The following is a 20,513-nucleotide window of genomic DNA, read 5'->3' on the forward strand; positions in this document are numbered from 1 at the left end:
ATCACGGCATAACGAGAGCGAATGTCACGACACTAAATGGAACGTACTCCAAATAGAAGGTCTACTAAAAAGTGAAAGTAGTTAGCCTTTGCAACTCGTTCTTTGTTCTGTTTTACGCGGCTCAGTTTTAATCCAGAACGTGTCAATCCACCATGAGAGGCGCCACGGTTTTCTTCGTGCTTTCGGTGAGTAAATTCTTATATCTTTGCACGACAAAAATATCTATAAAACTAATTTATAAACCAAATGACGAAAATTAGCTCTTTGAAAGAAATTATAAAATATTGTATTTGAGAAATATGAGTGTAAATTTATAATTCGATAACGACTTATGTAGTCCGTCAAATTATAACGTTTCTGAATTTTTTAAATTTGAAGATATGTAAAATTTTCTACGAATATGAAGTTGGCCACTAGCGATACAGTACTTTATAATGTACTTGGTTTGATTGGGGCCTTTCGTTTGAATTAATTTGAATTTCCGAACCAACGACCAATAGTGAGCGTGATTGTATCCAAGGTCTTTTATATATAACTGGACCGTTAATCTCTTTATATTACAATATCAAAAAATGATTTTATATATGAAAAGAAAGTATTTGACGTAAATAGTATAGAAGAGCAGGTGGCAAATATATAATATGGCCGGTACTTATTTATATGCTTTCAATCCATATATCATGTGTGTAAATTTTAGGCAAGTTAGTAGTCTAGTAATATGTAAAAGTCTATGGACGTATCTCACGTGCCTACAAATTTCCGCTTTTCCTATACGCCCGTTTTATCGATACTTGTTGCACAACTCATCTCTCACTAATTGCGTTTATGTAATATTAAAGCACGTTGTTATAACTGTCGATTTTTGTTCATATATTTCCTTTAATTTTCTCCAATTTTAACCTTGTTTTATATCACCACGGAGAGTCGTCGCAATTGAGTACGTATTCCGCAGAATTATTAACAGTTTTTAATCAATTTTTCCAACATATGTCACTTGACACAAGTGCTATGTTTTCCATAAAGATTAGATCGTATTGAAATAGTCGTGGCAGCAAAGAAGACATGCAATCTAGTGAGATGACGTAGGAATGGTCAGTTTGTTTTCATGAGAATTAATTTTCCCCATTACGTTATACAGGTTATATAATGGTCTGTTCTTTTCAGCTGCAGTGCTAAACTGGTGCAATAAGTTAGAATGAGAAAACATATACTTGTCTCACTTTAACTTATTGCACCAGTTCAGCAGTGCAGCTGAAAAGAACAGACCATAAGTCGTGTTACAATTGACATGCGATTGCTCTGCACTTTTTCCGCAATATTTTCAATAATAGCAATAGTGCCGCGAAAATGAGTGCATTCTAGTGTTAACTAGTGAGAAGGTAATGTCATTTAAAAGATATTGTGTTTGTTCTAATAGAGTTTCCATGAATCAGAAACAGAAAATAATTTCCCATTTCTTAACTTCGTCGCAGTAAAAATTCTTACAATTAAAATCTTGATGAAATGTATAACCAATTGATTGATTTATACACGTATCTATATTAATGTATTTATATTGATCGATATGTATTTATACTTTTTTATATGTATCAATATCTGTTCATATATGTACATATGTAGATGTTAACAAGAGCCTATTTCCTGGCGAGGGCAAATAAGATTCCATCATTTAATACAGTGAGGAACATCAGAAGTATTGCTGAGATGTCAAAGTTTGATCTTCCTGCTCGTTTGAAGGGCAATGAAAAATCTGTCTGGTAAGTGGAAATATTCATGTATAAATATATGTATATAAAGACTTATTACTACATATTTATATTTGTTTGGTTAGGATCGAATACAATCAACTCGCTCAACAGTACAAACCATTAAATTTAGGTCAGGGATTTCCTGATTATCATGCACCCAAAAATATAACTGATGCCTTAGCTGCTACTGCAAATAGTGACAACCCACTTTTACAGCAATATACTAAAGGATTTGTAAGACTTTATTTATTAATTTCAAAATATGTTTACGAAACACCTCACAACACATAGTATTGTAGTATTGTAACAGTACAATATGTATTATCAGTAAATCAACATACTAAAAGATGGGTCAATAAGCACAGATGGGATAGTGCTATTTTAAAAAGTGTAGACTTATTGGCTTAGGTTCTTATTGGCCTGTCTTTTAGTACATTGATTTAACATCTAAGAACCTCAATCAACATTAAGAATATTATCAGTAACTTCATTAGAAAGTATCTATTTTCATGTCACATAGACTTTGCTAATATATGCATAATTTTTACAGGGTCATCCAAGATTAGTGAATGCAATTGCTAAACTGTATTCCAAAGTCACTAACCGTACCTTAGATCCTAATGAGGAAGTATTAGTTACTTCTGGTGCTTACGAAGCATTGTTTGTCACCATCAATGGACATACAAATCCTGGAGATGAATGGATTGTTATTGAACCTTTCTTTGATTGTTATGTGCCTATGATAAATGCAGCTGGTGGAATTCCTAGATACATTGCACTAAAACCGGTAAAGATTGTTAATAATTAATTCACAGAAAACCTTTTTACACTTGAAATATAATCTAATATCATTTTCATTTTCTCATGCAGAACTCCACAACGGGCATAATCAGTTCTGGTGACTGGGTATTTGATAGAAAGGAAATGGAAAGCCTTTTCAATGAAAAAACCAAAGGTATCATTATCAATACACCCCACAATCCGGTAGGAAAAGTATTCACGTTAGACGAGTTACAATTTATTGCTGATCTCGCGAAGAAGTGGAACACTCTCGTGGTATCAGACGAAGTTTACGAGTGGATCGTCTACAAGCCATATCGTCATATAAGAATAGGTAAGAATCACGATACGAAGTTAACATAACACAAAACAGTGTAACATAAGATTGTATCTGTTAAACTGTTTCTACTTTGCTTAATTAGCGACGTTGCCGGATATGTTTAAACGTACAATAACAATTGGATCAGCTGGTAAGACATTCAGCGTAACAGGCTGGAAAATAGGCTGGGCATATGGACCAGCAAATTTAATGTATAATCTGAAAGTGATGCATCAGAACACTGTGTACACTTGTACCACTCCGATTCAGGTAATCTACTTAACATGGAATTCCTAAAGTTCCCAGAATGTGGACAATAAATACGTAATATACTTTTAAATACCTTAATTACAGGAAGCTGTGGCCATTGGTTTCGAGCAAGAGTTTGAACGTTTAGGCCAGCCAGAGTGCTACTTCCACAGTCTGGCGGAAGAACTGTTGCCGAAGCGAGATTACATGGCGAAATTCCTATCGGAAGTCGGTATGGTGCCGACGATACCCGAGGGCGGATACTTCATGCTCAGCAATTGGACATTGTTGGAGAATAAGACGAATCTAAACGAGGAGACAGACGAGCACAAGGACTACAGATTTACCAAGTGGATGCTTAAGAACGTCGGCCTCCTCGGTATTCCACCCTCTGTGTTTTACGGCCCCGATCACGGACATCTAGGCGAGGACTACGTACGGTACTGCTTTATCAAGGTAAGTGACACAACTCGTCAATCAAGATAACATACAGCGTTTATTAAACACTGGTCGTTGCGTTTTCATAGAAAGATGAAAACTTAAAGGCCGCTGACGATATCTTGAAGAAATGGGCATCGCAATAATTTATACTATATATATATATATACGCACAATGTATATATGTACAATGTATATTCTTTAACGATTTACATTCAGCTGATCTTCCTATTAATTAAATCAGTCAGCTCTTTATATATTATGTCTCTGACACGGCAAAATTATATAATACCATTAAGAAGGTGTGAAACTTTATACGATTTTTACACACATTTGTATTTCAACAAGTTTGTTTATATGCATTCTTAGAATTTTTATCTAAATATATTTCCATTTGCGCGTATAAACATCAGGAATTTTTCTACGATGTTTTTACGTCTGTTGATTCTGTGATTCATAGTTGTGATAATGATTCTGTCTATCATTGTTTATAATAAATAACGTTAACTGTGAAGCCAGATTAGACAGAGTTTTGTATTCGGAGCCATCTCTTGGCGTCTCTTGTGTCAGCTTCGAAGGTTTTGCCGTATCTGCAAAGTAAACATTTGAAAAAATGATTGTAGTTGATGTTTTGATTTAGATCCTGGAATTCTTCGATCTCTCCGAGTCCTCTATTTCCTCGTCTTTCGAAGCTTTCGATCGTTATCTCCTCAGAATCCTTTCAATTTTTCGAATCCTCGAGTCTCCAAGTTGCTGTGCTCTTGGATCCTTAGATTCTTTTATTCCATGATCCTTATTTATATCGTACAATTACTCATAATTGTTCGTGACTTGCCTGAATGCCGCGCCAGGAACATGGCCTAGATAATTCGGTATCAGGCCCACGTGTTTGTGGTAGATCTCACTGGGCTGGACAAGTATCGGAGGATCAGGACCAGAGATAGTCACTTCTTCTCGATAAATCGCCGTGCAATCGCGTAGTGCACTACCCAATGGCGGCGTATCGAAACGCGCGTTACCTTGAGAAATGTGTTTCGCGTATCCTTCGCGAAGAACAGTCGATCACATATTGTAACGAGTATTCGAGTATTTTAAGATATTCTTTAAATTATGTAATAGAAGTACGGTTAAGTTTTTATCTTGAATTAAATGCGAATTCAGTCGCTTACTTCTCGCATTTTCGCGAATGAAGGACTGCCACGTGTAATTTTCCCCGTTCGAAAGTTGCATTTCATTCGATTGCTGACGATCTCGCAAAAATAGTATTCTTAGAAATCGCAGAAATAGAACTTACACATAAATTTATACGAGTTCTGAACATTCAGTGACGCATTCATTGACAGGTCACGAGGAAACTTCCTTGTAATCGATTTCTACAAGAACAGTTGAAACGAGACTCTACATTTGCATCATTACGATAAATGAAAGAAAATATTTTATTTCTTCTTTAATTTTTTTGTAACGAATATATTAGATAATTGTAATGACATTATTAATAATTTGGTAAAAATGTGCAGAATAATTTATTGATCAATCTAATAGCCATATTAGGGCATTTTATCGATACTGGTATCGATACTGGTATCGATACTGGTATTATCGTTAACAAAAATATATTTTTTGGTTATTAAAAAAACTAACAATTCTTTAACATTTTTTTACCAAATTATCAATAATATCATCACAATTATTTAATATATCGTCACAAAGAAATTAAAGAAGAAATAAAATCTTTTCTTTCACTTATCGTAATGACGCAAATGTAGAGTCTCGTTTTAACTGTTCTTGTAGAAATCGATTACAAGAAAGTTTCCTCATGATCTGTCAATAAATGCGTCACTGAATGTTCAGAATTCGTATAAATTTATATGTAAGTTCTATTCGTTCAGATTGTTCGTTCAGATTCAAATTATTCGTCCAAGAAATTATTTAAGCATTCTTACATGTGGGAACAACATTAACTGTTTTTAAGTAGTTTTTATTTATTCATATCGCCATCGTTCGTTAATATTTTGTATTTACTTTAACCAGAGAAACTTTTGTCAAAATAGTCTTCTATGCAATTTATATACAAGGCGGAAACGCGTGATCTTCCAGTGTCTTTTAGTGCCACTCGTACGTCAGACGACGAATTCACCATCGCTCCCACACATTCCGGTCGCACGGTAAGTAAAGGTGCTCTAAATAAGTCTTTCGATGACTACGATAAAAAGGAAAGGCAAATATTAATACAGATCAGTGAATCTCCTCTATCTATGACGTTAATTAAGAGTAATGATATTAATAGCGGAACCGCCTGTGTGTGATTCCGATAATCTCTTCTCTTCTCTCTAACCAAATGGTCCTTTAAATCCCGCTGCTTGCCTTGTCCGCATCGTTGTGCGTCTATCCTTCTTCTTAACAGATCCCGAGTCTCCTTGTATCGTGACTGTTGTCGTTCAAACTCGGCGACCTGCTCAGTCGCATGCACCGCGAATCTCTGTCCGCATCTGGTATCCAATCTCGGTATGAAGCCTGCGCCGATCATTTAATAAATCCTTGGTTTGTTCGACGAGGTTTGTTCTACATCGCGACGTGAACTTTATGTTGCGCGTCTCGAGAATTCGTATCGAAAGTACCCTCGTATCCTGGTAACATTGGGTGAACAAAGAGAGAAACAATTTTCTTGGCACGTGCGTTGACCACGTGTATATCACGTTGTAGTGGTCTTATCACCTATAACATTCCAGAATTGCGAGTAATTAATTACTTTTTTTATTAATTATCGAATTTAATTAATGATTAATATAACCCTATTCAATTAAAAATATTTTAATTAACCACTGATTTCAAGAAATCTAATTAAAAATAATTCAATTAACAATTAATTTGAAGGAATTTAATTAAAAATTGTTGAATTAACAATTAAAACGAGCGAAAGTAATTAAAGATTATTTGATTAACGATTGAATTTAGTAAATGTAATTAAGGATTATTTAATTGACAATTGATATAAGCAAATTTAATCGAAAAGTGCAGTAAGACGATTGACCAATCGATGTCAATCGAAATTAACCGTAATTATTTACATTGCTCATGGTAACCAGTCGAGCTGAATATATGCTTATATATATATAGGGTGTCCCATTTTAAATGATTTTACCCAATATCTCGAAAATTAAAATTGGCAGACAAGAAGTTTCAGACAAAAGTTATATGGATCAACGGGAGACATAAGAAGGTACTATTGGTTTGACCTTGGCCCCGCCAAGGTCAGGTCGAGATTAACTTTGCTTTTTTAAATAGAAATATACATTTTTTATTACGGAATTTTATTCTACGTAAAGAAGCAAACAACTTTTGTTGGAAAACATTTTTTATCCGATCTTTATTTTCTAGAGATATTTACGGAAATATCTACAAAATTATTGGTTTCAATAATTTTTTACTCGAATTCTATTAATTTTACCGAAAAATAGCAAGAGATAAAAATTGTCTATTTTCTTCTCATAGAGCTCTGAAATTTTTTTCAGAATTTTGATTAACTTTTTAGTACTGCATTTCTTTGCATTTTCTTGAAGTAAAAAGTTAATAAAAAAAATCTGAAAAAAATCTCAGAGCTCTATGAGAAGAAAATAGACAATTTTTATTTCTTGCTATTTTTCGGTAAAGTTAATAGAATTTGAATAAAAAAATATTGAAACCAATAATTTTGTAGATATTTCCGTAAATATCTTAGAAAATAAAGATCGGATAAAAAATGTTTTCCAACAAAAGTTGTTTGCTTCTTTACGTAGAATTACATTGACTATGCTCAATCGTTAATCGAATAATCTTTAATTACTTTTGCTCGTTTTAATCGTTAATTTAACAGTTTTTAATTGAATTCCTTCAAATCAATCGTTAATTAAATCATTTTTAATTAGATTTCTTGAAGTCAATGGTTAATTAAAATATTTTTAATTGAATAGGCTTATATTAATCGTCAATTAATTAAATTATTAAATTAATTAAATAATTTTTAAATTAATTAATTAAATTATTAAATTAATTAAATTATTTACTCAAATCAATTATTAAGTTGAGTCGAATTTAATTGATATTTTTACAACTCTGTAACATTCGTACAATCGTTAACATTATATGGCCAACACTCTGTCTATATATTGGTACGTCATTGGCGTGCCGAGCATAATGACTCGCCTCGCCCGATTTGTTTACTTTTGCATGAAAAAACTTGCCTATCACGGCAGGATGATTAAACCTATCTGGAAACTTTCGTTGGTTTGGAGATAAGATACATTTTATTTTAACGCATTAAATTTTATACTGAACGTGGGAAATTACACTGAGGAAAAAATGGCGATTAGATTGACAAAATCAACGGTCCTAATAAATTACGGTCTCGTCCTAATAAATTACGCAACAATACATATATTAGGAGAGAAAAAAATATCTAAAAAATACAAAATATTTATTTCAACGAGCGCTAACAACATTTACTTGTACTGATATCCATATTTTTACATTGAGTTGTACTGATATCCATATTTTTACATTGAAAAGAAATGCCAACTGAGAATATATATTTTCCTAGACATACACGCATAGCAAGCGTTGTTTGTCACAAAAGCAATTTGTTTTTTTATTTGTTTGTTTTATTTAAGCAAAAAATTCAGATTTAAGTAAATTGTTAGTATCCATCAAATCAATATTTTTTTTATTTTCCAGATATCTCTTTTTTCAATCGTGACTGAATTAATAACCCGTCGCAGGAATTATGTAATTGAACTAATAATTCTCCGATTATATCTCGACTATATGCAATATTCCTTACTAATTAATATTACATACAATATTAATATGTAATCATTAATCAATATTAATATGTAATGGTGGTAGTTGCAAATAAAATAAGGTAATTTTGCAAAACAGCAATTGCCTAGTTCAATTAATAATTCGAGCAACGAACAAATGTGCGAAGACTCGTCGCACTTTTTTTTCTCAGTGTAAACGGCGAATCCGCCCAGACATATTTTACACGTGTGTGGCATATCGCGTGGCATAATAGCGTTACGAATTGTCCACCTCGCCGACCGCACGGCTCGACAGGATGAGCATATCCGCATGGTTAACTGCAGGATCGAGCAGCAGTTTGTGCGTAGTCTTCGCGAACGTTTCGCCGCATCTGAATCGATATTGCGGGCAATAACCGGCGTACCTGAAAGGAGCAGCCGGTCTCTGTGTCAGCGAGAGATACATTCTCGGGAGATCGCGTCAATTCGGCCGTCTCTGTAATTGTTCTGCGAAAATTAACTTCTCACCCCGGGATGAGATGAGGTTCCGGCGTGGTTAGTAGTTCCATCTCGGCTGTCGCCTCGCGAAACGAAACTCGCTTCGCCGAAGGACTTGTCAATTTTACAGAGGAGGCAACTGCAAATTTGTGTCTTTAGGGGCAAGAGAGATGGCCTCGAAGATTGCCCATTCTGAATGTCGCGCACGCCGCCGAACGATCGTAATTCGGATGTTTCGTCGCGGGCGGTTACGTTCACTCGTTACGTATACTTTCGGTGGCCACTTTCGACGCGTGTAGAATTAATGCGGGTTGAGATAATCAACCGGCTATAGGGGAGCATCGAGACGACGGCGAGGTGAAGGGGAGGGAGAGAGACTATTCGTAATAGAGTAGGGAGGACACACGCGTTGCGTACTCAAACGGGAGAAGGTGCACAATCATTGTGTCTCGCTTTCCAGTTTTCACGGGACTACCGCGAGGATAACACGTCGCATCGTCCGGGCTTTCCGGGAGATCTGTTTCGCTCGTCCGCTTCTCTTAAATTATCATAAAGATTAGAATTGGACCGGAGATTTTAATTACACTGAGAAAAAATATTATCTAATCGTACAGAAAAATAGTTAGTTGTGGTCGAGAAAACAAGTTTTCTTTATTAAATTATATTATAAATTAGTGATGACACACACATCCATACAATATCAGTGATAATATTGCTATATACTACTATAATATTAATAATGATAACTTTATATGCGCGTTATTACTATCGTTTTGCTACAAGAAATAGTTGAGGCCATAAACAACTGTAAGCTTAGCTGGATCGAGCATACTTTTCTCTCACTGTAGAGTCGAATTGCTAATGGGGAGGTTTCGCTCGTGACTGCGTGTGAAAATGCGGAAGTCGCGGTAGAAGAAGTAATTTCATTCCGAGATGAGAAACCATCGGGGAAGTGGAAATGAGCGAAAAGCGAGGGTGAAAAGAATCCCGCGAGTCGAAAGCAATCGATGATGTGACGCGGAGATCCTCAGAACGAATATTCGCGCCAAGTGACGCGCTTTTTTTCTTTTTCCCGCGATAATGCAAAAGCGCGGTTCGTGATTCAACGCGTCGATGAATTGTCTGGTGTAACGAGAATTATGTGGTTCCGACGAGAGACCAGTTCCATTTTCTACGTCGAGTCCGACTGCGAGCCCGTGAAATTCACCGAGCGCAAGGTAAATGAACGATTCAGGCTTTCCGTTTTATCTAAATAAGCGTGTTCCGAGCCGCTAATGGCAGCCCGGCGCGATTGGCCGCTCGATCAAACGCGATTAATCGCGCTCTCGTGGACATCAATATTCATAACGGCGCCGTGCGAGAATTAACGACCGCGTATTATCGAGAAGATTTTTTACCAGTAATCGCGCGATCCTCTATCGATTCCACGCACGGAATGGAATGGAAACGAACCGGCAGCTCATAATCGTGAACGGCGAGCTCGATTGCGGAAAAGTGGAAATTCCACCCACGTCTACTTACGAGTGGAAAGCGACGTAATAATGGCGCGTCGTAAAAGGAAAAGTGAAACTATACCGGCGGTAACACTTAACGCCTGGCCACGTTTACGAACTCGTCGAGATATTTCGACAGCGAGACGAGGGAGAGCGACTCAACGTAACGCGACGGAATTACTACCGCGACGTGATTATTTAATTTCCATTTTTCTTTCTTTTTTTTTGATTATGCCGAATTTTTGGTCATCGTTATCCAACGCGCTTGCGTAACGCGTTGAATAACAGTTGTTTATATATATATATATATATATATATATATATATATATATATATATATATATATATATATATATATTCATGTGGCATACGTGCATTATCTCACTGTGCTCAAACTGATGTTAATATTGCGTGAAGAAAATGCTGTTGCGAAATTCAAATACGGCCCCGATGTTGGTTCGTTCGACGTTAATCACGTCGTCGTCCTTTCGAGGGTCACGACCGGGTCAGGTGCATTACTCTGTGTAAAAACTGATGTGTTAAGGCTCTGCTATTTCTAGGGCGGTCATATTGGTTTGATGACGTCAGAAGCGAGAAATGATAATTAGTTGCGTTTTATTGCTTTATTTTTTTACTTTTCCCTGAAGAACAAAATATTTTCCTAATCCTGAAACCTGTAAAAAATACAGCAAACTCAGATATCTGGCTGATATATCACGTAGCATCGTAAAATAATTCCTGAAATAATGCTACATTTTTCGGCTGTCACGAGAGTTTGTGACAGCTGAAATCAGCATGTATGAACACATTTAATTTCTCGATTTTTACGATATATCACCAGTATCACTAAGTTTACTGCACATTTTACAGCTGTGAGGATCACGATAATATACACACTTCACGGAGAAACTGCAAAATAACGCGATAAAACGCAACTAATTTTCCGAGGTGTCAAGCGAGGTCTAGCGTGAGCCTAGCCTAGTGTTAGCCAATCAGTTACGCTGACACGGTTATTTCGTGTTCTCGACACTGCTAGATCATCGTCAATTCAGACTTTCTGCAGCGAGATAGTAGAGCCTTAAATTTAACATTTCATGTGTCCCAAATCATCCACTCTCATTTATGTGTAAATTTAACACAAAACAAATGTAGTAAAAAGTAACACGTATAATATATAAAAAATTAGAGAATTTAACACTTAAATACCGTCAGGAATCACAGTTGTGTTAAATTGACATATGTATAATGTTAAATTAACTAAAATAAAACGTTACTTTAATACTTGAGAGAAGTATTAATCTATGGTTTTGATGAAGTGAAAATGTTAAATTGATATAATCTATGTCTGACATTAAATATGTCAAATCTATGTCTGATATTAAATATGTCAATTTAACACAATCTATGATTCCTAACGGTATTCAAGTGTTAAATTCTTGTGTTAATTTTTCCATATTATGCGTGTTTAACTTTTTAACACATTTGTTTTGTATTAAATTTACACATAAATGAAAGTGGATGATTTGGGACACATGAAATGTGTTAAATTTAACATATCAGTTTTTACAGTATAGGTATCGATCGATTAAAACGTTTTTTAACTAAAATATCGGCAAATCAATAATCCAAGTTAATCAATCGTTATGCATGAAATCACAAAGCATTTCTATCGATAATAAAATTAATTACATTGAAAGAAGAAATCTTTCAAGTGAATATTTACTTTAATTGACTAACATTAATTTACAATCGAAATCAATCAATTTTGAAATTTCGTATCGTATTTTTGCCATATATCGAGCAATATTCCAAATCATTCTCGCACGTATTTTTATTGCGTAAGAACACTTGTAATTTGGTACAGCCAATACAACGTAAACTTCGTAGAAAAAAGTCTGTACTCTGTCAGTAAAGTTTTCGACTCCAGCATCCCTTTAATACACTGGCCAGATATAATATACATGCTGTAAATTCAAGTATGTTATTGAATCTCTTTTTACACGTCTTTCTTAGAAAGACGTGTAAAAGTGTTAAATGACGTGATTTAAAATCGCAAGGAAAATAATGTTAAAAGAATGCAAAAAAATATAAAAAGAGTTTCAGCCAAATTGCACGCTTATGCGTTTAAAAATAACATTCGGATTTGCAGTGTGTATCCGGTGAATATAACGCGACGAAGGAATAATCATTTTCTTCTCATAGCTGAGTGTTTTGTTTCGCGTTCCCGCAACCGGAAACGACGTTATCGCGTCGCACTACGTCACTGTGGATTTCCGTGGGTGGATACGTAGCGACAACAAAGATATACACGCGAGCATACGTTAGTCGGGCGATCTTGACTCCATTTTCTAACATCGAAATACCCAATGTGTCCGAGGTTTTGTGTGACTCATGTCTCGGTATATTTAAGGAGTTTATCCATTAAAATCAAAACGCTTAAAATTATACAAAAAATTCACGTAATGTTTATCGTAGTGAAACACGTCCGTTTCAATTAAGTTTCGTGTCTGCACCATTTGTGAGAAATTTAATATTGAATATCGCAGTTTTGTAACTTTATGGTAAAAGCAATACAGTCGACCATTATTCCAGTGGATTTTCGTAAAAAACGATATCATACAAATAGAAAACTTACTGTTATAAATGTTGTTTATTAAGAAACGTGGCATAAAAGAAAGAATAGTATTCATTGCGTAATTTTGTACAATGATCGATTGTAGGCCAAAGAACTGCTGTTTTATATCTTTGAATAGCATTATATTGACAAGTAAACCTACTCAAAAGGTGCACTGCGATTTCTTTCTAATTTGGCACAAATGTAGAATTACAAAAAATATTTAAGTCATATTTTTTTCATTTTAACTTACTTTGAGTTTCACGGGCAATTTATAACTTTTTAATGTTCTTACTCCTATCATCAACAAATACAACGAAAATGTATAAAAAATAAAATTGAATACAAGATATACAGGGTCCGCCACCAAAATCCGGACAAAATGAACAATTTGTTTAAATAAAATTCTACTCATCAAAATGTAAAACTTACAAAAGAACTTTTTGTGTATCACTAGTGGTATCCTTTTAGAGTAAAATTACTCTATATAACCCCCTTTTGCTTCGATGACTGCTTCGATCCTCATCCTGAAGCGCTGGCACGCTCTCTGCAACGCGTCCTTGTCTATATTGGCGAATGCTGCTTCGATAGCGGTTTGGAGAGATGTCACATTGGGATGTCTCGACTTGTTGGTCACTCGTTCAATGACGCTCCACACGTAATAGTCCAACGGATTCAAATCTGGACTGTTCGGAGGCCAAAATTCCTTTGACCAAAACATGTCCATTTTATCCGACAGCCAGTTTTGCACTAAGTGACTCGTGTGCGCTGGCGCGCCGTCTTGCTGGAAGACGTACGGCTTCCCGGCGGCCACGGTTTCTATCCACGGCTTCACTATCTTCGTCAAAACGTGTAAATATACTTCTTTTGTGACGGTTTCTTTTTTTTGAAAGAAATGTGGCGGCATGACGTGACCCTCACTGGAGACAACGCCTAGGACGTGAACAGAGACCGGAAACTTCGTCCTAGCTATTATGGGCACATCTTCGGGGTCGCGGGCGTGCCAACAGTCGTTCCTCCGGTTCACCTTGGCATCGACAGAAAAAATTTTTTCGTCCGAAAAAAACCTGATGCGTCCCGCAGCTTCGTTTTTTAACGAACACAGAAGCAAGTTACAGCGAGCAACTCTGTTCATCTTGGCAGCCTCAGAGAGCATTTGTCGAACTTTTATTACATAGGACTTGAAGCGTAGGTCCTCTTCAGCAATTCGACGCATTGTAGTGTCACTCACACCCAATGTTTTGGCCAATTTCGTTAGAGACAGCCCTGGGTCCTCTGAGATGAGCTCTTGAGCTCTTTCGATAATTGCTGGAGTCCTTACTGACTTTTCTTTCGAATGGCTCTTCCTTGTCGGGTTGGCAGAACCTTTTTCGGACGTCTCCGAAGCCAAATATTTAGCCGCAACGTCATATACGGTCGATCTCGGGTACCCGAAGAACCGAATAATTTCGGTCCGCGAACGCCCAGCGCGAAGGCCTTCAATTATCGCCGCTCTTCGATTATACTCTGCATTCGATCTTATCTGTTCGGACATTTTGAGGTTATGCGCACTTACTACAAACATCTGACTTGCCCGAACATCAACAGTGACCTACCACCGAAGTCAAATGAGGCGGGAAATTCAAATTGAAATTTGTCCGGATTTTGATGGCGGACCCTGTAGTTAAATAATTTTAATAAAATCGGCATAACTGGGACACGAACTACTCTAAATTTCTTTAGCCGAGATTTCAACTGAAATATTTCAAATCTATGCTAAATTAATAAATAATGGTTCGAATTTCAGCCAAACCGAAAGAGAGAAATCCGACAATTTTAATTAAAATTTTAACAAAATCGACATAGCTGAGACACGAACCACTCTAAATTTCTTTAGCCAAGATTCCAACCAAAATATTTCAAATCTGTGCTAAATTAGTCAAAAATGGTTCGAATTTCAGCCAAACTGAGAGAGAGAAATCCGGCAATTTTAATTAAAATTTTAACAAAATCGGCATAGCTGAAACACGAACCATTCTAAATTTCTTTAGCCGAGATTCCAACCGAAATATTTCAAATCTGTGCTACATTAATAAAAAATAGCTCGAATCTCGGCCAAATCGAGAAATCTGGCATAGCTGAGACACGAACCATTCTAAATTTCTTTAGCCGAGATTCCAACCGAAATATTTCAAATCTGTGCTACATTAATAAAAAATAGCTCGAATCTCGGCCAAATCGAGAAATCTGGCATAGCTGAGACACGAACCATTCTAAATTTCTTTAGCCGAGATTCCAACCGAAATATTTCAAATCTGTGCTACATTAATAAAAAATAGCTCGAATCTCGGCCAAATCGAGAAATCTGGCATAGCTGAGACACGAACCATTCTAAATTTCTTTAGCCGAGATTCAAACCGAAATATTTTAAATCTGAGCTAAATTAGTCAAAAATGGTTCGAATCTCGGCCAAACCGAGAAATTATTTGTATAAATAATTTTTTTTAATTTTTTACATGTTTTGTTTAAACATTTTATTATTTATACGAATAATTTTACATATTTGCCTTCATATTCATAATCAGCAAACCAAAAACACTTAAATCTTATATACAATTTTATTTCTTATACATTTGTGTTACAAAAAATATATATAAAAATCATATATAAAAAGAATGCAATTTATCGTTTTGAGGCTATTATAATCCCATTATACTTCTAAATAATATATAAGTTTAGATTAGATAATATATATACAAAATATCATAGATTATCGCGCGATATTTGCGCAGATACTTAACCAAAATAAGGAATGATTTTGAATTGCGCGATTTTGCGATTAGTAAAATATCAATTGCATTAAAAAAAAATCACAGTATTTACGATATATCGCAAAATCGATATATCGTCCCTACTTGTAATCGCCAAGCCGATCGATTCCTCGTCTCACGGCGCAGAGACACATCGATGCCACGAAACGCGTTCCCCCCCGTGTCGTTCCCGTGCGTGCTCGCGCGATAAATTAGCGGTTGTTGAATATCAATGCCGATGACGCGCGATGATCGTTAATCCCGGTGAATCAGACGCTGGTTCATTTGACTAGCGGCCGTGGATTCTCCGCTTAATTAAATCCCGTCGCGGGAATAATCATAAATATTTCGTGACCGGCATCGGATCGCGCGGGAGCGCCTGTTGGATTTTCATATGTATTGTGATTTGTATATGTGTATCGTGGGTGTTATTTGGACACTTTTCAGCTCTTTAATATTGAATACGCGTGAATAATTAATCATGTCGCGCGTTAAGGGGATGCTGAAAATTTGACCGACAGAACACTGACATTTATCTGCAAAGTTTACGTCATATTGGTTACACATAATTACAAATGCTTTTACGCAATGAAAGTACGTGCAAAAATTAATAGGAACATTGCTCGATATGTAACGAAAACGAACAAAAAAATTTTAATGTAAAATCTCAAACTGTCAGTTAGCGTAAAATTTGCCTAATCCAAAAGTTACGCAGCTTGTATATACTGAAATTGTGAATGCTCCAAACAGAAAAATTTTGATATACATTGCTCTACCTTCGCATTTGCATTTGGAAGATTAAAAATATCGAAAAAGTTTGCAGAAAGATTTCTACACATATATAATTAGGTTTTCCGTTGAATATGGTAAAATAAAGTAACACACATTCATGTAAGCTCTATATATATATTGTATAAGAAATACGAAAAGGATAGCGATTATGTTAGTGACAATCGTCTCTGCATTATCGACATTGTTCGAGTTCGTCATCGACTCCAGCACCCCCTTAAATCGGACAAGGTTTGCAGCTGCACGGCGTTTTGTTGTTGTTAAAAAAAAACAGACGGCGAGACGGAAACCACGCGAGCGGAAGCGACGCGACGAGCTGAAAGTTTATCGACACGCGACAGCGTTTCGCTGAATGTCAATAGTTTTCCACGACGCTTTCGCGAATAGAGCGACTTGGCTCTCCAGGCACGTGTTCCTCGAATAAGAAGAATGGCATTAGTCCGTCGCGTGCTGCTTCCCACATTTTTCATGCAATATCAATTTAGCGTGCAGCGACATGCGCGCAGCACCCTAACAAAGTTAGCCTATTAGAGGAGGCAGAAGTAGAAAAAGAAGAAATACAACACTCGCGACGTCACATCGCCGCCTAGTTCGTAATCTCTGCGTGCTTGACGCGCATTTTTATCCAAATAGTAAAAAGGAGATGTCACGTTCCGAAGTTGCTTGGTTATCGATATTATTGCTGGCATTGTTGCCTCTTTACCGCGATATCGATTGGTTGTGCGTTGCGGCCGGCTTCGTGTCAGGCTGTCATCGTGGCGGAGTTGAGTGACAATTCGTGCGTATAACGAGGGAGAATGAGAATAGGAGAGAATAGTAGAGAATGAGAGAGAGTAAAGGAGAATTAGATAAAATAAGAGAGATGGGAGAGAATAAAAGAACATGAAAACATTTAACTGTATTAAAATTTGTTTAATAATTATGTATATGAGACTATAATAATAATTATGTATATGAGACTATAATAATAATTATGTACATGAGACTGTATATAATTATATATTATGTCTATGGTCTCTTCCTACATTGGCTTCACTTTTCTGGCCATTTGCGGGATCCATGTATACTATGTCCATGGTTGTATTCGAATATGAATGCAGATTACAGGGTTGTGTGTGAGAGATAGGGAGAGACAGGGAGAGACGGGTTGAGACGGGGAGAGATGGGAAGAGGCAGAAAAAGACAGGGAAAGACAGGGAGAGACAGGCAAAGACGGGGAAAGACAGGGAGAGATAAGAAGTGACAGGGAGAGACAGAAAGAGACAGGGAGAAACAGGAAGAGACGGGGAGAGACAGGGGAAAACAGGGAGAGACAGGGAGAGATCGGGAGAGACAGGTGAAGCAGGGAGAGACAGGGAGAGACAGCGAGAGACTGGGAGAGACAACGCAGATTATAGGTTTGTATGTGAGTAAGGTTTGTGTTTTTTGCTATATAATTAAAGTGCAATAAAGTACTAAGAAAGGAGATTGAAGGCGCGCGTGTAGCACGCGCTGTGTGCTAGTCCGAATTAAATTTGCCGTGTCGGAATAAAAACAAGAAAGACGCCGCGTTCGTGTAGAAAACAAGGAGAAACTCGCTCGTTTTCGATGGATTCGCTCACGATCAGGCGCTGACGCGCATTATTATCGAGATTAAATTTGCCGGTCGTTCTTCGAATCGTTAAATCGAGTGTGTCATTTTCACGGTGGTGAGAGAGATCGAACGGAGAAACTCCGTGGGGTGCCGGGCGAAAGCGCGCGTGGTTCCCACCTGGCGCAGCACGCGCTGCACTCGCAAGTGCAGCCCGGCCACACGTGTGAGTCAGCGCGCATTCGGCGCACGTGCGTGTCGTGCGTACACCGCGTACGCCATAAAACAGAAATGAAAAAGGGACAGAGAGAGAAGAAGTTAGCACGACACATTTTGAACGCCACTAATTTCGTCACTTTGACGCCGCTCCCTCGAATGTCAATGGCGCTCGACTACGCGTCAATTTTTCGTCCACGTGCGAGTATCTCTGTTTTCGAGCCGGAGCGCACTTTAGATTCGAGAGCGTCGTGCCGGGAAGCGCACGAAGACGGGACAATAAAACACCGCGAATGTGATGCGAGTCACGATCCGATCACGCGGATGCATTGGACGAGCGCATACGTGTGTGACGAGGTGTGTGTGTGTGTGTGTGTGCGTGCATGTGCAAGCGAACAAAAGAGTGAAAAGACACGCGGTGCAACGCGCGGCACCACGGAACAACGACGACGACGCACACTATTGCGCAGTGCCTGTTCTTATGGACAAAAATCGGCACTTGAAATCTATTCACACAATATTGATTTAAAATTTTACATTCACAAATTATATACGGGAAACAATGTTCTCCTTATAATCACTGACCAAATTTGAAACAATTAAGGCAGTGCCCATACAGAGATAATATATCCAAAATATATCAGGGATATCCTAAAGATATATTTGGGATATGCGATATCTTCAAGATATCCCTATGATGTATTTGGGACATTCCTGCTGTGTGGGTGAGGGGGAAGGGGGTATATCAATTGCGGAAAAAATGATACACTGTTTACTTTTTTATTATTAATATCAATAATATATAATATTATTATATATGATTGATATTTTATATCGCTTAGAAACGAAAATTTTATTAGAATGAATTTATATTATATTAAAATGAAAACTATATAAATAGGTAAAACAGGAAAATAAGAAAATTATAAATGAAAAAGCAATTAATAGTCAATTTTAATGGTAATATGTTTAATGGTTATATATATATATTTTTTTTTTTTAATATTTTGTCCATCAATTTATTTATGATTCAACTGGAGTCACTTATGTATTCGTATCCTGGCTGTAGTTTTTCAGTTCTAAGGAGGTAGCAATTGACGTATGTGCGCGTGTATGTGAGTATAATAATATGATAGTGTGATAGAGGAGATTAAAATTTTATTCGATATAATAGCGACAAGAAAGAAAAGTGAAAAGCAGATGTTGACAAAGTCAAGGCCGCTCGCTCGCGGAATGTTTTGGAAGCGCCGCCGATTGTTATCTCTCGATCGCCTCAATGGTGCGCGACTTAGCATTTGGCGGTTAATAGTAGATGACGTAGCCTTCCTGACGGTGTCCATTGTTTCGGTACTTTCGCGCGCCGTGTGTACTTTTCCGTGACCGATAGTCATTACGTATCGAGCCGACGCGCACACACCGTGACGCGCGCGGAACACGTGTAAATCCGTAGTAAATTAGTCGTCATTCCCCGTCGACCCTTAAAATATTCGATCGGGCGGCGCCGTCGCGTTTATTAACCTTAGGTACACACACTAGGGTCTCCGAGACGAGTGTATGAAGTTGGCACCCCACTTTTTGAAATTTATAATTTTGAAAGTTGTTCCAGATTGTTCTGACTTTGTATTACATTGTTCCAAAGTGATATTGCTTCATTCGAAACGGTTTTCGAATAAAACAAAAAAAATGATTTTTTGAGCTGGCACCCCACTTTTCGAAAATCGAACATTCTGATACCGCAATATTGTTCTAGTTGTTCCAAACATTGTTCCAAAAGGACAAATCCATGTATATTTTGTAATTAATTTTATTCGAGTTTATAGTGTAAATATATATTCTAAAAAATGTTAAATAAGTAATGTAAAAAAAGGACTAATTTTTATTGGGAGGCAGAACACACGGACTAAACGTTCAAAATGATACTGCCTTGTTGGATAAATATTATTTGTCGTTTTTAAATTATTGGCATTTTTCTTTTTCTGTTTTTGTTACATGCATTACAAGTTATTGAGTTTGTATTTTTTAACAAAAATTCTAACTCTTATACCTGCAAAAACCGCCAAAAAATAGAAATATGAAAAATCGTCAATCTTGGAGCCTTGTAATTTTCATAATAATATTCCAATATTTAAGCGACGATTTTTTTCTTTATACCTTGAAATATTTCCTTTCAAAATCTGAAAGATACACATTTTTCAAGCTATTACGGTAAAATGACGTTTCCTTTGCATTTATGAG

The 20,513-nt window shown here is 36.7% G+C and overlaps 3 protein-coding genes across 6 annotated transcripts in view; 2 read left to right on the plus strand and 1 right to left on the minus strand.

Annotated features, from left to right (window-relative positions):
- Positions 1–3: 3 nt before the first annotated feature.
- Positions 4–4,149, plus strand: LOC116842390 (kynurenine--oxoglutarate transaminase 3). 4 transcript variants are annotated; one of them, XM_032811554.1, is made up of 9 exons: positions 719–937; positions 1,024–1,091; positions 1,621–1,757; positions 1,832–1,982; positions 2,299–2,535; positions 2,619–2,862; positions 2,951–3,117; positions 3,202–3,552; positions 3,624–4,149. In XM_032811554.1, exons 2-9 carry the CDS (start codon positions 1,089–1,091, stop codon positions 3,678–3,680), a joined length of 1,347 nt encoding a protein of 448 aa, XP_032667445.1. In that variant the 5' UTR covers positions 719–937; positions 1,024–1,088; the 3' UTR covers positions 3,681–4,149. The 4 variants fall into 4 exon arrangements, with proteins under 4 accessions (XP_032667444.1, XP_032667445.1, XP_032667446.1 ...); XM_032811553.1 differs by lacking the exons at positions 719–937; positions 1,024–1,091 and adding an exon at positions 4–185; XM_032811555.1 differs by lacking the exon at positions 1,024–1,091 and having other exon boundaries at positions 720–937.
- Positions 4,055–9,183, minus strand: LOC116842551 (UPF0605 protein CG18335-like). The gene is made up of 7 exons (XM_032811925.1): positions 8,838–9,183; positions 8,602–8,734; positions 6,153–6,249; positions 5,739–6,048; positions 4,704–4,825; positions 4,370–4,577; positions 4,055–4,124 (listed from the first exon to the last, which is right to left on the minus strand). Exons 1-7 carry the CDS (start codon positions 8,876–8,878, stop codon positions 4,055–4,057), a joined length of 981 nt encoding a protein of 326 aa, XP_032667816.1. The 5' UTR covers positions 8,879–9,183.
- A 703-nt stretch (positions 9,184–9,886) lies between these two features.
- Positions 9,887–20,513, plus strand: part of LOC116842388 (uncharacterized protein DDB_G0284459-like) — a 63,942-nt gene continuing 53,315 nt past the window's right edge. Inside the window, exon 1 of the mRNA XM_032811545.1 lies at positions 9,887–10,024. Within this exon, the coding sequence (XP_032667436.1) occupies positions 9,947–10,024 (78 nt within the window). The 5' untranslated portion in view covers positions 9,887–9,946. The remainder of the gene's footprint in view (positions 10,025–20,513) is intronic.

Source organism: Odontomachus brunneus, unplaced genomic scaffold, assembly GCF_010583005.1.
Source record: "Odontomachus brunneus isolate Ranch 3 - 2012 unplaced genomic scaffold, Obru_v1 Obru_scaffold_025, whole genome shotgun sequence".
In the NCBI taxonomy this organism is placed as follows: domain Eukaryota; kingdom Metazoa; phylum Arthropoda; class Insecta; order Hymenoptera; family Formicidae; genus Odontomachus; species Odontomachus brunneus.

Bases quoted from the DNA above. Each gene is read 5' to 3' on its own strand.
- LOC116842551 (XM_032811925.1), bottom strand. From the start codon at position 8,878: ATGGAACTACTAACCACGCCGGAACCTCATCTCATCCCGGG. The intron at 8,735-8,837 runs GTGAGAAGTTAA...TGCTCCTTTCAG, and splicing joins GAACCTCATCTCATCCCGGG to GTACGCCGGTTATTGCCCGC. The intron at 4,826-5,738 runs GTAGTCATCGAA...AATTTATGTGTA, and splicing joins ATTTGCCTTTCCTTTTTATC to AGTTCTATTTCTGCGATTTC.
- LOC116842390 (XM_032811553.1), top strand. From the start codon at position 153: ATGAGAGGCGCCACGGTTTTCTTCGTGCTTTCG. The intron at 2,536-2,618 runs GTAAAGATTGTT...TTTCTCATGCAG, and splicing joins GATACATTGCACTAAAACCG to AACTCCACAACGGGCATAAT. The intron at 3,553-3,623 runs GTAAGTGACACA...GCGTTTTCATAG, and splicing joins TACGGTACTGCTTTATCAAG to AAAGATGAAAACTTAAAGGC.